Source organism: Taudactylus pleione, unplaced genomic scaffold (assembly GCF_031769625.1).
Source record: "Taudactylus pleione unplaced genomic scaffold, aTauple2 ptg000121l, whole genome shotgun sequence".
In the NCBI taxonomy this organism is placed as follows: domain Eukaryota; kingdom Metazoa; phylum Chordata; class Amphibia; order Anura; family Myobatrachidae; genus Taudactylus; species Taudactylus pleione.
This window is the reverse complement of record NW_028284523.1, coordinates 10,447,361-10,462,437: the sequence shown is the minus strand read 5'-3', so window position 1 is coordinate 10,462,437 and position 15,077 is coordinate 10,447,361. Positions and strand designations below refer to the sequence as shown.

At 40.2% G+C, this 15,077-nt stretch overlaps 1 protein-coding gene across 1 annotated transcript in view; it reads left to right on the top strand.

Moving 5' to 3' along the window:
• Positions 1 to 15,077, top strand: part of CDH23 (cadherin related 23) — a 1,221,584-nt gene that overhangs the window by 554,587 nt on the left and 651,920 nt on the right. Inside the window, exon 13 of the mRNA XM_088472189.1 lies at positions 1,297 to 1,455. Coding sequence (XP_088328315.1) covers positions 1,297 to 1,455 — 159 coding nt within the window. The remainder of the gene's footprint in view (positions 1 to 1,296; positions 1,456 to 15,077) is intronic.

Sequence of the window (15,077 nt, the reverse complement as noted above, 5' to 3'; positions counted from 1 at the left end):
CAGTAGAAACATTGCTGGGAAAATGGCCGCCGTTTTAGCAGAGGAACAAATATTTCTTTCTTAAGCAGTAGGCATACACTGGGAAACTCTTTGTGGTAAAAATATTCATAATAAAATAAAGTTAAGCTGATTTTGGTTACCAGCACACAAACATGATCAGCATACATATGAACATTACTTCAGAACATCATCTTCTTCTTCTTCTAGAATATTCCTATAACAACAACAACAACCATAACAGAGTACAGTACTATTTACAGAGTGATAAAACACAAACACTTTGTAACAGTGCCATCAGCTATCCCTCTAGTGTTATCACTCAAACTACTGTACGTTAGGTCTCTGTTTGTTGCAATATCTCAACACCCCTTCTCAACAGATTAAGCTTAATCCCCTAGACCAGTGTTTCCCAAACTGTGTGCCGTGGCACCCTGGGTTGCCTCGAGACACTTGCAGGGGTGCCTCAGGTTGGTGGTCCAGCCACAAATCAAATCATTTATTGTCAATGTAATGTAAATATGTGCACAAACCTGTCCACCACCACATAACTGACCCTAAGGATGACAAGTAAGCACAATTGACTTCACTTTACTACATTTTTTTCTGAATTTCTCAATATGAAACTTTTGGCTTAGGGGTGCCGTAAAAACAATGCTGATACCCTAAGGCGCCGTAATTCAAAAAAAAGTTTGGGAACCACTGCCCTAGACCCATCCTTTTAGATCTGATGTCTGTGATGTCTCTCTCCAGCCAATGGTTTATCTTCCTGCTTGCAGCCCAGCCGGTGTCCATGTCTGCTCATCACCCATGGACCTAATTTTTTCCATGTCTGCTTCTATCTATCTGTCAGCCTCACCTTCTGGCAAGTCAATTACTTTCTCCAAGGACATGGGTTCACGTATAAACTGTGTTTGCTGTATATGAGAGGCACACATGTGCTTTACCTTCGTTTTCTCTGGTTGAGCGCTTTACTTTATCTGGCATGTTCGGGATACTTGAGGATTGAAGCTGAGAACCACTGGTTTAGAGTAATAAAATAAAATATCAGGGTGGAAAGAGTTACTGCATACTGTACCAGGGCTTTAGAACAAGTTTATTAATGCCTTAGTTGCATGCAAGAAAATATCATAGGAGATCTGCAGTTTGTTTACTGACCTCATTGATTTAAAGAGGAAAAAAGATATCCATTCTGAGGGGCTAATCAAAAAGCAAGGGTAGATAATGAATTCAGTTCCGTTACTAGTGGCTGACATGTTTTTATTGCTATGTTGCTGTAACTTATTTTCTCTTTCATAGCTTTTTGCAAATGAAAGTGTCTTGGACCATGTGGGATTTTCCCAAGTGAAGATTAATCTGATCAATGAGAATGATAACCGTCCCATCTTCAGTCAGTCACTCTATAACATTACTCTCTACGAGAACGTTACCGTGGGAACCACTATTCTCCGAGTTTTAGTGAGTAACACTTTATATATCACAGGTTATTGTATTACTCATTACATGTTATTGAATTCCAGATCACATTACAATTCTGCTGGAGTCAAACTAATATATTTTATATATAATATATTTTTTTATAACCTATTAATCGGCACTGAACATTGACTGGTTTATGAAACAACAAATAAGATGTAGTGATATTAAATAGACGATAGTCCTGTCCAATGAGCTTACACTGTAAGTGTGAGGTACACTTGATACATAAGATAGCAGAGTAGCAGATGTAGTGGCTGTTGGGGATACAGGTATTGTGGTAGTAGCTGACATCAGTCAGTTCATGCTTACAGGCACTGTGCTAGTTTATTGGATCAGATCGTTGAGGATTAGAATATACAACTGCATTTGAATATCTGAGCCTGTGTTCATTTAAAATTGTGTGGTAGTATCTTTTAAAAATATTATTTTTTTTAAAATATATATATATATATGTAAAATCAAATGTCCTGACTAACTGACTCATCAGCACCCAGACCAAACCCCTGGACCTAGAAACATAAAAATCGGGTAGTATATGCCATGACGTTGGTACCCACTAAGCAGGGATTTTCCGAAATTCGACTGAAAAAGGCTAAAATTTTTCTTCCTCCTGTGCCATGTCCTGACTGACTGTCTCATCAACAATCATCTCAAACCCAAGGACCTAGAAATATGGGGAGTATATTCCTTCCATGACGTTAGCAGCCACTAACCAGAAATGTGACCCCTTAAGGGGGTGAAAAGTGGTAAAATGTTTCCTCTCAACCGAGGTGATTGGGTGACAAAGCAACATGTCCCAAAAGCTGTGGGACTGTAAACTCATTGTCTGGGTGGAGTGGCGGTTGTTGAGGTGGGGCTGAAGGGCAGTCTAATATTCAAATAGGGGAGCCACACCAACTGCCAGTGATGTTTGGCAGTATTTGGAATGACAGTTGGTGTGGCTTCCCTATTTGAATATTAGACTGTGTTGAAGCCCCACCTCTGGAGTCACCATTACGAAGGATTAAACACTAGGGTTTTTTACATTTTGATACTTCACTCACTTTTTGCTCTTAATGCCAATAAAAATTGTTTGCAAAAAAAAACCTTCATTTACTTAAGCTTGATACTAGCACACTCCTTTACACCAGAGGCATAAAATAATCTAAGCATATAAGTTAAATTCAGATGGTATGAAGGAAATTAAAATATCTAAGGTCTACCCAGGTGAAACCAGGTACATCAACTAGTTAAATACATTTATAGTAATCTTTAGTGTTTAGGTCTTTTATTTTACTATTTATTATTTTTATACTGTTTATGTTGATTACTGGTTGTATATGTAAACTAAATAGAAAATCTGTTCTCTTTAACAACAAATCTATAGTGTATGTATTTATAGGGTATGTATCAGTGTATATAGGGTATGAAGAGCTGTATATGTTTATATATTGAATGTATGAGAATGAGTTATCATAATTTTATTGCTAGGTACAACACTTTTCTTATACTTTACTACTACTATTAATATTACTTATGAAAATGTAAGTATATTTACTAAATGATGGTTTTGGCATTTTAACTCCATATATTCCTTTAAAGAGTCGGCCCTTTAAATACTGTGGCAGAAACACAGAAAGACCAAAAAAAAAATCACTATTTTGGGGGGTCAGAACGACAAAATCAATAATACAGTACATACATACATGTGTTTGTACATACAGTGACAAATTCGTAATAAAGTGGTAGAAATATGTGAAAGACAAGTGGTATGTAATAAAAACTCAGTGTATATATAAAAGTAAAAAACAGTACCACAAGTCTCTTATAATGATCTGCTATAACAATATTTCATATGTGTACAATAGTCACACAGGTTAGTTCATCTTAAGTGAATCAGGGGGAAAACAGTGCCTGTGCAATTAAGTGTGCTGTGATCTACTTTTGCCAGAGCATTTGACAAGGGATGAGAGTCACAGCTACACAACCACAGTGAAGTAAGAAAGGAACAGCAACTGCTGATCTCATCCTTATGCACCAGGCAGTGCAGGGTGACCTCAACGTGGAAGCTTTGATGAGAGTGCCATGTAGTAAGAATAGATAGAGTACCTGTACATCAAAGTAGTGTTAAGCTTGTGTGAGGGATTCCTTGTAATACCTTGAATTCCGAGTATTAATATGCTGGCAGAAAGCTTGGAATTTAGGAGATATCATGATACAGAGTAATTTGTCCAAGAACATCAAAGGAAATAGGGCTACAAAGGGTTCCTTCCCGTGTTGCCATTATAAAGCCTGTAAAGATATGATACAGTAAATATTCAATTGAAGATTGTTTTGGGAAAAAACACAAGATCCACAGTTCATTAATTGCAGTACAACAGCAGGGATTTAGTGTTGAGAGTGTACCTGCCTGGAGAGATATGTGGGGGTGACTTCTCACCGCTAAAACAATGCTTGTTAGAACACATTGGAAACATCAAACATGCCTCTATGGACCAACAAAGGATGAAAAAGACGACCTCAGTTGCAAGACATTTTCTTTTGGCCAATGATGGTTCTCCCAAATAACTAAAAGCTTTTGGTTTGGAAAGTATCAAATTGGGCATACATGAAGGAGACATTATGAAGGAGTCTAGACACTATGAACCCTCAAGGTCTATATGAACAAATCCAATATTATACCTTCCTAGACTGATATGAGGGAATACCTTTGGTTTTATACAAAACTGTTAAAATCTTAGTTTATTGTATTCAAAGACGTAATCATAATGCGTACTATTGTCCCTAAATTGTGACTTTGACCTGCTATTAATTGGGTACACATGCATATATTCATAAGGAGGGCACACAGAGTACCATGATGATGAGGATGTGCATAAATACATATGTCCACACCAGCCCCTTAGATACTGTTTTATAACCTCACAGCAACAAATAGAAACCTGCCAGATTGATTGGCTTATGAGAAAAATGTATTTCTCACTAATAACAGTAATATAGAAACTTGCCAGATCAATTGGCTTATTAGAATAACTCACTTAACAGTAATATATTTTCACTAATAACAGCATTTTATTTTTCAGACCTTTATTGGAAATGGACACATTGTTGTATACCACCTATATTTGCATGGGCTTGTATAGGATGGATCCCTACATGTGTTCTGTCATTTGCAGTTATAAATGGGCTCTAAGTATTTGTGGTAGCTAGTGCTGATCAATATGCTTACTGTGACTGCCAAGTGCCAAAGTGCACATTCAAAGCTGTATATATTTGAAGGAGAACTTGGGAAATGAATTGCATTAGGGGAGCTACTTACCTCTTACTGGTTAAGTCTTGTGGCCCCTGAACATTTTTGTGATGAATTGTTGGTTTATTGATTTATGCTAGTAATGCTGCAGGGGTGGATCCTGATATGTTACTTGCAGGCAAGCGAATAATCTATTACTGTGGTGGATAGACCGGTGACAGAGGCGTCACTAGTGTTGGTGTCACCCGGTGCTATAACTCATGGTGACACCCCCCCCACCAAAAAAAAAAAAAAAAATTGATGCGCAGCTCCGCAAACTCTCCCCAAATACCAGTCCAGCAGACACATTTACACAATGCCCCCAGTAGTGGTGTCCCGTATGTAGTGCCCACAGTAGTGGTGCCCCTTATGCAGTGCCCCTATGCAATGTCCCCAGTGGTAATGCCCCCTAATAGTGCCCCCAGCGGTAGTGGTAATGCCCCTTATAGTAGTGCCCTCTATAGTATTAGTGCCCCCTATAGTAGTGACCCCAGTATTAATGCCCTTAGTAGAAATGCCCCTAGTAGTAATGCCCCCATTAGTAGTGCCCCTAGTAGTAATGCCTTCAGTAGTAATGCCCCCTGTAGTAGTGCCATCAAAAGTAATGCTCCCTGTAGTAGTGCCCCCATTAGTAATGCCCCCTAATAGTGCCCACAATGGCAGTGGTAATGCCCCCTATAATATTACCCCCAGAAGTAATGACCCCTATTGTATTGCATAGAGTGTAACAGTGACTGCCAGATAATGCAGAGAGCGTCATGGTAACCACCAGATAATGCAGAGAGCGTCATGGTAACCGCCAGATAATGCATAGAGCGTCATGGTAACCGCCGGATAATGCAGAGAGCATCGTAGTAACCGCCAAATAATACAGAGAGCATCATAGTAACCGCCAGATAATACAGAGAGCATCGTAGTAACCGCCAGATAATGCAGAGAGCGTCATGGTAACCGCCAGATAATACAGAGAGCATTGTAGTAACCGCCAGATAATACAGAGAGCATCGCAGTAACCGCAAGATAATACAGAGAGCATCGCAGTAACCGCCAGATAATACAGAGAGCATCGTAGTAACCGCCAGATAATACAGAGAGCATCGCAGTAACCGCCAGATAATACAGAGAGCATCGCAGTAACCGCCAGATAATACAGAGAGCATCGCAGTAACCGCCAGATAATACAGAGAGCATTGTAGTAACCGCCAGATAATACAGAGAGCATTGTAGTAACCGCCAGATAATACAGAGAGCATCGTAGTAACCGCCAGATAATGCAGAGAGCATCGTAGTAACCGCCAGATAATACAGAGAGCATCGTAGTAACCGCCAGATAATACAGAGAGAATCGTAGTAACCGCCAGATAATACAGAGAGAATCGTAGTAACCGCCAGATAATACAGAGAGCATCGTAGTAACCGCCAGATAATACAGAGAGCATCGTAGTAATCGCCAGATAATACAGAGAGCATCGTAGTAACCGCCAGATAATACAGAGAGCATCGTAGTAACCGCCAGATAATGCAGAGAGCATCGTAGTAACCGCCAGATAATGCAGAGAGCATCGTAGTAACCGCCAGATAATGCAGAGACCATCATTGACCCACATATAACCCATAACATGAATACACCCCTTATACACACAGAAACACAATGAGTATACCCATGCACATACATTAATACACCATCCCCAACATAGACACTCTCTCCTCACTGAATTAGTTACTTCCCATTACACCTACTGTATACATTAGACCACAGTCACTGTGCTGGCTGCTGCTGCTGCACTGCTCGCTGTCTCCCAGCTCCTTCTCATCCTCTCTGACTGGGAGGTCAGAGGGTCACGCTGGGAAGAAGCAGGGACAGTGTACAAACTACTTGTCAGTATTCAAGTGTAATCAACAGTATTTGAATACACTTGTAAACTGGCAAATGTTTTGTAGACTGTCCCTGCCTGCTCCCAGCGTGACCATCTGTAAGGCAGGGAGTGAGCTGATTCACTGAAGAGAGGAGGAGCAGGAGCTCAGCTGCCATGATCCACCCCGGCGGCGGCTTCAGTCAGGCTGATTGTCTTTACACTGACAGTATGTAATCAGCCCCGTGCCTCTAGCGCTCCCCCCCCCCTCCCCCCCCATATGTAGGGGACTGTATGAAGAGCACAGCCGCACTTACTGTATAGTAGGCTGCCGCTGGCTGTCTCAGTGTGACAGGCGCAGCGGCAGCCGGCAGAAGTAAAAGCTGTCTCAGCAGCTGCTGCAGAGAGAGCGCCTCTCCAGCCTGGCGTCTCCCTGCAGTGCAGGCTCTGCTGAGCGGGGGGGCGGGGATGAGTCAGATTTTGGTGTCACCCCCTTGGAGGGTGACACTCGGTGCGGCCCGCACCCACCGCACCCCCCTTGTGACGCCACTGACCGGTGATGCCCATTATTATCAGTGCTGATTGTGAAGCTCACCGGGATTGTATACATGTGTTATCTCATTTCCATACACAATACATTGTAGATTTGTTAGATGGGACAGTCACATAATGCTAATTTACCTAGACATATGTCTGTCAGGAAGAGATATAAATGTGATTGGATATTTGCCTCATTTCATATACACAAGGTAGAGTGTATAGGCTGAGATAGGGAGTCATGGACTGGCTCTTATGAATGACAATCAAAAGTAAACTTTCCTATTGGTCCATCACTGCTATTTACTTCCAGGATGAGTGAGGAGACACTGAGCTTTTGTGAACAAGCCACTTCAGTAAGGGGCTCCTTTGTGTGCACAAAGACTAATGATACATTGATGTACAGGTGCTCTATCTATCTTTACAACACTGCACTCTCATCAGGGCTTCCTCATTGAAGTCATTTATGCCTGGTGCATCAGGATGAGATCTTGGGGATTCACTTGATAGCAGATACTGGTTCTTTCTTACTTCACTGTGCTTGTGTGGCAGTGACTCTCATCCCTTGTCCAATGCTCTGGCAAACAAGGGAAAGTAGATCACTGCACTTTTAATTGCACAGGCACTAATTTCCTATAATTCACTTAAGATGAACTAACTTGAGTGTCTATACCTGTACCTGATTGAAAATTCTTCCTGTATCTCAGTGATTGTAGTTCATATGAAATATTTATACTGCTATTATAGCAGATAAATTCTGGATATAAGGCTTGTGGTGCTGTTGTTTTTAGTTTTATATATGCACTGTTTGATCCAGTTGTCTAGTTATCACAATTAGGCCCTAGCCAAAGTTGCTCTGATCCTTACCCTTGCTTATTTTCCTGCTTCCAACACATCAACTTCAAGAACTGACTGTTTACTGACTGCCTAATATATTTCATCCCTTGACAGGTTCAATTGTAATAGGTAAGTCCTGTTCAAGTTCTTTCAGTAGATCACCATTGGTGTCAGGTCCTTTTTCTGCCAGAAATGAGTATTCCTGTCAGTGAGGCAGTAATGTGCTGCTTTGTCTCTCTGTGAGAGATGTTATTGTTTACACAAGTGGAGTGATACAGCTGTGGCTTTGTGATGAGATATTGATTATTGTGGAAAGTAGATCAGTCTAGATATATGAGGTGGTTGGGAAATAATGTACAGTCATGTGATCTAGTGTGCCCAGTCATGTTGGTAGGATTTACCTCAATATGCCACAACATTTTGTAAATATACATACATACACACATACATATATAGTGTTATCTTCATGATGTGAATGATCACATTTTAAAAATAGTTTGTCTGCTGAGGCACAATGTAGAAAAGTGTCTACCACAAATGGTTGTTATATATAATCAGAGGACTGATGGTGCTTTGTAATCTTTATTATTTGTCACTTCCATTGTCCTGTAGGCAAGTGAGAGTTAATGAATACTGAATCCCAAATGGATATATTGATATAAATAAATATGTTATCACATTTTATCTTTTTCCTGTACAGTTTTGTATAATTTACACATTTCTATCTAAAACCATCTACTGATGTATAGATGTATCATTGTGGTAGTCAGATTCAGTGTTGACACTGAACAATGGCAATAACTACCTAACTGAATGCCATTTTCATATGATAAATAGTGTGGGCACATCTCTGCTGATGCATCCCAGAAAGCATTTAGTGTCGCTTTTTATAGCGTTGGAATTGATTTCTTACATTGACTTACACACAGAGCACTGTAAAATAGAAGACCGTTATATTTCTAAAGAATTGTCCGCAGCATTTGAAGCTGTGTATTAGGTTTGGCTAAATGAGCCAGCAGTAGATTTTGTTTGCCATCACTTAGGGATCAAGCCTCTTATACATCCAGTTAGGATCAATAGCTGCAGCCCTCAGCCCAGGAACATAAGTATTCTAGTAGAAAAATATATCTGAAATCATGAAGGTGTACTTGAGCTTGAAAACAGAATGCCAGAGGACAAGAATAACCTATTCAGTCACAATGTGGTGGTCACAGATGGGTTTTTACCCAGTATTGGCAGAATGTCAATTCGCTTCTAAAATTAGAAAGCTTTCTTTTACTGGTTACTCCAAAGCTATATACATTAGTATAATTTTTATCGATTAAAGCTTCACACTTGAGGTAAAATATTTGTTGCAAAGAGTTTAAGCCATAGCATCCATATCGAATAACAAATCTTGGTATTTGTAGTTAGATTTAGAGTTTACAAAGCAACATTTGTAGTTGTTTAACAGCAGGACCTTACTGGCACATGCACCATTAGGTCTCACCTTCTCATGGCAAAATGTCGATAATTGCAGCTCTGTAGGGCCAAGATGATGAGATTCTTTGAGAATCATGTCATCGCAGATCCTTTGTTCCTGCACATTTCACTAGTGGTAGGGAATGTGGGAGGGTGACCCACTCTTCGGGGAGTCCAATAATTCTGGAGTTTCCAGGATGTTCTCAGAATGTAGGCAAGTATGATATGAGGTTGTTTCATCAAAAATCCCTCACAGAAAAATGTGATCGCAAACCTAGAAGTCATTATATGGTGATAGAAATAATTTTCTACCACTGACAGTGTTTTTTTTTTTTTATGGTGGTACACTGGACTTTGAAGTACTGGCACTTTCTTTAGTCATTTTTTTCATTTGTATAACTAATTACAGAAAGCATTGAATTCAGAAATGAAAAGTATAAAAGCTTCTATAAATCTTGTACAATCTTGTAACTGTAGTTAAGTATAAAATCTTCTGTTGCCACAATTTATCATTACAAGGTCACAATAAGAGGATTTCCAATGTTGTCAGCCAGCCTTGGGGCCTTCTGCACTTACATCTGCCAGTGAAAATGGAAGCCTAAACTTGGGCTTCCAATTCCACAAATTCTCATCTTCACTGCTGAGGATGAGTGGGGTTTGTCATCCTCATATACCTTAAAACTGCGGATGACTAGTCCCACTCCTCATTTGTCGCAAAGTGCCCCCACAACACCCTTAATCATTTGTGAGGAGTCCCGAGGATCAGGGGGCCCTTCCCTGAGCAATGACGTCAGCACGTATGCTTGCCGACGTCTCCTTTTTTAACTTTAATAAATTGCCAGAGTTGGGAGAGAAACTTTAAATCCCTTTATCTCATCAACCCTTGCACCTAGAGAGATAACCATCACCAGGCAAAACTCCCTGCACTACAGAAAAATCATGGAGCCCAAAGAAGGGGGAAGATCTCCCTTTAACCTGGCATCCATGAAATCAGGGGCACCCATTCTTCCAAGTGATTGGTCCCCTTAGTTCAATATCACACTGCACTACGGAAAATGTATGTGCCCTCTCACCCCCATAATGATACCTGCAACTTTGTAGACACCTATATTTGAAAGAGGGGGGTCCACTGTTTCAAATGATGTGGTCCACTAGTAGTTATTGTCTGGTGTTCATCTGTGATAACCAGACAATATTACCGTGCTCTGAAAATAGACATTTCTGTATATGGAAGAGAGGGCGCTATGTGGTATTGCTCAAATATGAAAAAGGGGAGTTCCCTCTGTCAAATTATGTGGCCACCTTAGCAGCTATTTGACAATATCACCCAGCGCTATAGAAAAAAAAAATAGCTTTCCATAGATGTGGGAAGGCTACATTGTATACTTTATCCTCCATACTAGCCCGCACACACATGGGGCACCTAGTCTTGAAAGATGGGAGTGTTCCCCTTAGTAGTTATTGTCTGGTGATCACCAGATAGTAACTGAAACAACAGTACACAAATAATAAAAAATTTCCACAGATGTGGGTGATCTAAATCCCATGTCTCACCCATCTTGTGCCAAATAATAAAATAACCCCTCATTTAATGCAATAGATTGCGTTTGAACTGAGACAGTGCAAACATTGTTTTATAAAATACTTTTCCAATTAAAGTACCGTTTGTTTTTTATCAAAACCTACACATAAAATCCTGCTTTACTATTTTGGAAAAGTGGATAATTAGTTAAACAAGAATCAAAAATATTTCTTTTGTGATGCTTATGAGACAAAAAAAATCACGTTTATGGTTTTTCTTAAAATACCAATAACACACTCTTTTTGGCCATTTGGGTTAAAAAAAATTCACGTGTTAGAATGAGTAAAAAGACTAATGGTATTTCCTGAAATATAAAGTCTGGAAAAACCAGGTATAATTTTTGACCGCCTCACAGCGCCTGAAATCACATGGGAAGGACTTAAATGAAATCCAAACTTGTGAGAAGATTTGAGTCTGGACTCTGAACCCCAAAGTTCAGGTGTGTTCAGATTTCAACAAAGCTGAACCACTCATCTCTATTGTATTCACAGGCCCAAATTTGTGGTTCTATGCTAACATAATTAGGTTATGTCTGGAAAGGGAATACAACATTTAATACTATATACAGTATTATGAATCAAGAATATTTTCAAAAGCACCAAGATTACTAAAAAAAAGTAGGGATACTATGGCACATGAGTTTCATAAAATATTTTCTCCATGGTATAGATGAAGGTTAAGCAGTCAGTGTCTACTGTGTGCCCACTTTTGCAATACAAATATTTTTATGGTAAATTTTAAAACTCAGGGCCCCATTTAAGTATGAACCGTGACACCAGTGGCATATTTAGTTTAGTATCACAGTGATAGAAAAGAATATGCCACTGGTATTTATCATTACTTACCTCAAGGTCCAGCGATGTCTCCCTCCTCAGTGGCATCCTCCCCTCAGTTGCTAGCTGCCTAGTGCTGCCAGTGACAGGCTTATATGTCATGTGCACGCACAACGGTCAGTCTGCACATGTGCGTGACTGTTTCACCGGGTGGGGACTCTGCAGTGCCTGGTACACTTCACTGAAACTAGAAAGGCTGCCGCCGGATCCCCATGGCCAGCAATGGAGACCGTATCGCTCTCACCATCTAATGATGGCGAGAGCAATACAGTAACAAACGCCGGTAATCTTAGACTACTGCTGCTTGTTAAATACTGAATGGAGTACAGTGCTAAAGGGGTTATATATTGTTGATAAAAGAGGCCCTCACACTGCTAACTAATAATGTTCTAGTGGAATTTTAAAGCCTAAAATATTTTAAATTGAGGATAGAATTTGTTGAGTCTTGCTGGACCACTACGATTCCCAGGAATACTGCTAGCTGGACAGCCCAGTTTTCAAAGCCTTGTTCTATTTTCATGTTTAAAATTATTTGTATTATAATTTGCATGAGTCTGCATTTTATTTTTATCTAATTAAAAAAAGACCAACCATTTTTTATAACTTTCCAGATATAGACCATGAAAAAACAGAGCCATGTAAATTTATATAAATTGAAATGGTAGCTGTAAACATGACAGTATGGACTCCGGAATGCATAAATGACCAGGCCATGTGGAAGTGTGTCTATTCTACAAACAGATGGTCCCAGTCTAGAGGTTGCCTAGAGTGGTTCTCGGTTGACAGATATTAATATTTCAAACAGATGTTTAATAAGTCAGGATGTAAGGCACTAAACAACAATGAGAATATAACTGGATTTTCATTCCCAGTCTTCAGCAATAACCGTTTCCAAGGTCTAAATGTCAAATGCAGCCTTTATAAATTAGCGACAATTAAATTAACATGTAAATAAGGGTTTCCCTAGCACTTAATTGACACTATATATTTTGCAAACAAGTCTATTAACACTGTGCTGAATTCATAAAGAGAGGAACTATTTGATGTTACACACAGACATACTGTGTTAATAGGCATTAGACCAAACTAGTGCTTTAAATAGCATTTTAATGCTAATAAAAGCATGTAAACCAGTATAGCGGTTGTTACTCATTAGTTAAAATGACAACTTGCACCTGCATTCACGAAGAGTGGCTGTATGTTTTGGAAACTGCCTGCTATATTCCCTCATGTGTTCTGCAAAACCTTGGTCTCCTGGTATATGGATAAAAGATCGACAATGTAAAAGTTGCCAGTCAAATGGTTGACACCACCTGGGTTCACAGGGACAAAAGGTCGAGTGCAGAAGGTTGACAGAGTTGAAAGGTCAACACACAATAGTCGACACAAAATGGTCAACACCTATTTAATGTTTTTTTTCCATTATTTTTAAGGTTAGGGTTAGGCACTTTAGGAGGGTTAGGGAAAGCTGTTGGAGGGGATAGTTAGGGTTTGGCACTAGGGGGAGGGTTAGGCTACGGTTAGGTTTACGCACCAGGGGGAGGGTTTTGGTTAGGCACCAGGGGAGTGTTAGGGTTTGGCACCAGGGGGAGGGTTAGGCTAGGTTTAGGCACCAGGGAGAGGGTTTTGGTTAGGCACCAGGGGGAGGGTTATGGTTAGGCTCTAGGGGGAAGGTAAGTATTAGGGTTAAATTACAAAAAAACAGTGTCCACCATTTGTGTGTTGACTATTTGAACCTGCCTACCTTTTAAACCTGTCAATCTTCTGTACTGCCAACCTTTTATCAGTCAACTTTTTGTACCTGTTGACCTATTGCATGTCTACCATCTGGTGTTGACCTATTGACTGTCACTTTAACATTGTTGATCTTTTATACCACACTCTTCCTGACTGCAGATACAAGCATACAGGCATCAAAAGATAAATACTTACATACTGACAAAAGTATTATTGTCATTCAGTATAATATTGGCACTTGATGAAGATCATTAATTTTTTTGTGATTGAGGGTATTTTAACATGTAATGTTTGTTAATTTTGCTATACAGTATGTTTAGGACAACAGCTAGTTGTTTGCAGTATTTCCTTTACATATATTGGGCTTCGCCTTCTTGCTTATCAAAGTATTGTCATGTCTGCTTTCTCTTGTCCATTACAAAAAGCAGACCCCATTCTGCTGGCTAGTATATACAAATCCTTCACTCAATTGGTCTGCGGGATAATGTCCTCTCTTAGCTGTCCTCCTACCTCTATGACCACTTTTTCCCCTGTCTCCTCTCATGACTCCACTTCGTCCTCACTTCCACTAACAGTAAGTGTGCCCCAAGGTTCTGTTCTGGGACCTCTCCTTTTCTCCCTTTATACATCCTCTCTAGGTGAGCTCATCAGCTCTTTTGGTCTCCAATATCATTTCTATGCTGATGACACTCAGATCCACCTCTTCTCCCCTGACCTCTCCCTCTCTCTTTACTCGTGACTCTTGCTGATCATCTCCCCACCCTTCAGCATAACCTCACCCCCCACAATGTCATTATCTATTGGCAGCACAACCATTTCCTCTAGCCCCCCAGTGCTGTCTTGGAGTTATCTTTGATTCTTCCCTCGCCTTCAAAAAACACATTCAGTACCTCTCGCAGTCCTGCAGTTTCCATCTCATAAATATTTGTAGGATAAGACCCTTTCTCACCCTGGATGCAACGAAGACCTTCATTCATTCACTAGTTATCTCGAGAATGTTCTACTGAAATATTCTCCTATCTGGGCTCCGTCACTCTCACCTCTCACCTCTTAGTCCTCATTGCTGCTGCCTGGCTAATTTCCTCTCCAAACAAACTACATTTGCCTCCTCTCTCCTGCAAGCACTTCACTGGCTCACTTTCTCTTTCAGAACCCAATTCAAGCTTCTCACACGCACAAAGCCTTCATCCAATTATCTCCCTTCACACTCCTGCCTACCCACTTTGCTCCACATATGTATGCCAACCTCTCTTGCCAACTGATTACTTCTTTCCAATCCTGCCTCTACTAAACTTCAAAAGGACTCTCAAAGCTAATTTCTCATCCTAATCCACTGCTCCTTGCGCCTTGCTCCTTCCTCACTGTCTACCCCTGTCTCTCTGTCCTTCCCCTTTAGACTGTATGCTTTCACGAGCACTGTGCTCTTCCCTCGTGCTTCTCATTTCCCTTACTTACACTATCTTATACTCCCTACAATGATACCTAACCTTTGG